The sequence below is a fragment of the Egretta garzetta genome, unplaced genomic scaffold, assembly GCF_000687185.1.
Source record: "Egretta garzetta isolate BGI_Z169 unplaced genomic scaffold, ASM68718v1 scaffold120, whole genome shotgun sequence".
NCBI classification, from domain to species: domain Eukaryota; kingdom Metazoa; phylum Chordata; class Aves; order Pelecaniformes; family Ardeidae; genus Egretta; species Egretta garzetta.
Genome location: NW_009258270.1, coordinates 2,515 through 2,899, shown reverse-complemented (window position 1 = coordinate 2,899; position 385 = coordinate 2,515). Strand labels below are relative to the sequence as shown.

At 60.0% G+C, this 385-nt stretch overlaps 1 protein-coding gene across 1 annotated transcript in view; it reads left to right on the top strand.

Moving 5' to 3' along the window:
• LOC104121983 (hepatocyte nuclear factor 1-beta-like) overlaps positions 1 to 385 on the top strand; it is a gene marked incomplete at its 3' end in the record, with an annotated part of 10,378 nt that overhangs the window by 9,330 nt on the left and 663 nt on the right. Inside the window, exon 3 of the mRNA XM_009634058.1 lies at positions 33 to 297. Within this exon, the coding sequence (XP_009632353.1) occupies positions 33 to 297 (265 nt within the window). The remainder of the gene's footprint in view (positions 1 to 32; positions 298 to 385) is intronic.

The following is a 385-nucleotide window of genomic DNA, read 5'->3' as shown; positions in this document are numbered from 1 at the left end:
GGCCGGCTCACGTCTGCTCCTTTCTCTTTCAGAGTTCAACCAGACAGTCCAGGGTTGTGGAGATATGACAGACAAAAGCAGTCAGGATCAGCTGCTGTTTCTCTTTCCAGAGTTCAATCAGCAGAACCAGGGGGCTGCCCAGCTCGACGACACCTGCTCCGAAACCCCCAGCAAGAAGATGCGCCGCAATCGGTTCAAGTGGGGGCCGGCCTCCCAGCAAATCTTGTACCAAGCCTACGACCGCCAAAAGAACCCCAGCAAGGAGGATCGCGAGGCTCTGGTGGAGGAGTGCAACAGGTAAAGGCTGCCCCGCACTGCCTGCCGCCTCCTCGCCCGCCCCGCAGGCTTTCATCCCAAAAACACCGTGCGATGCCGGGCGCCTCGC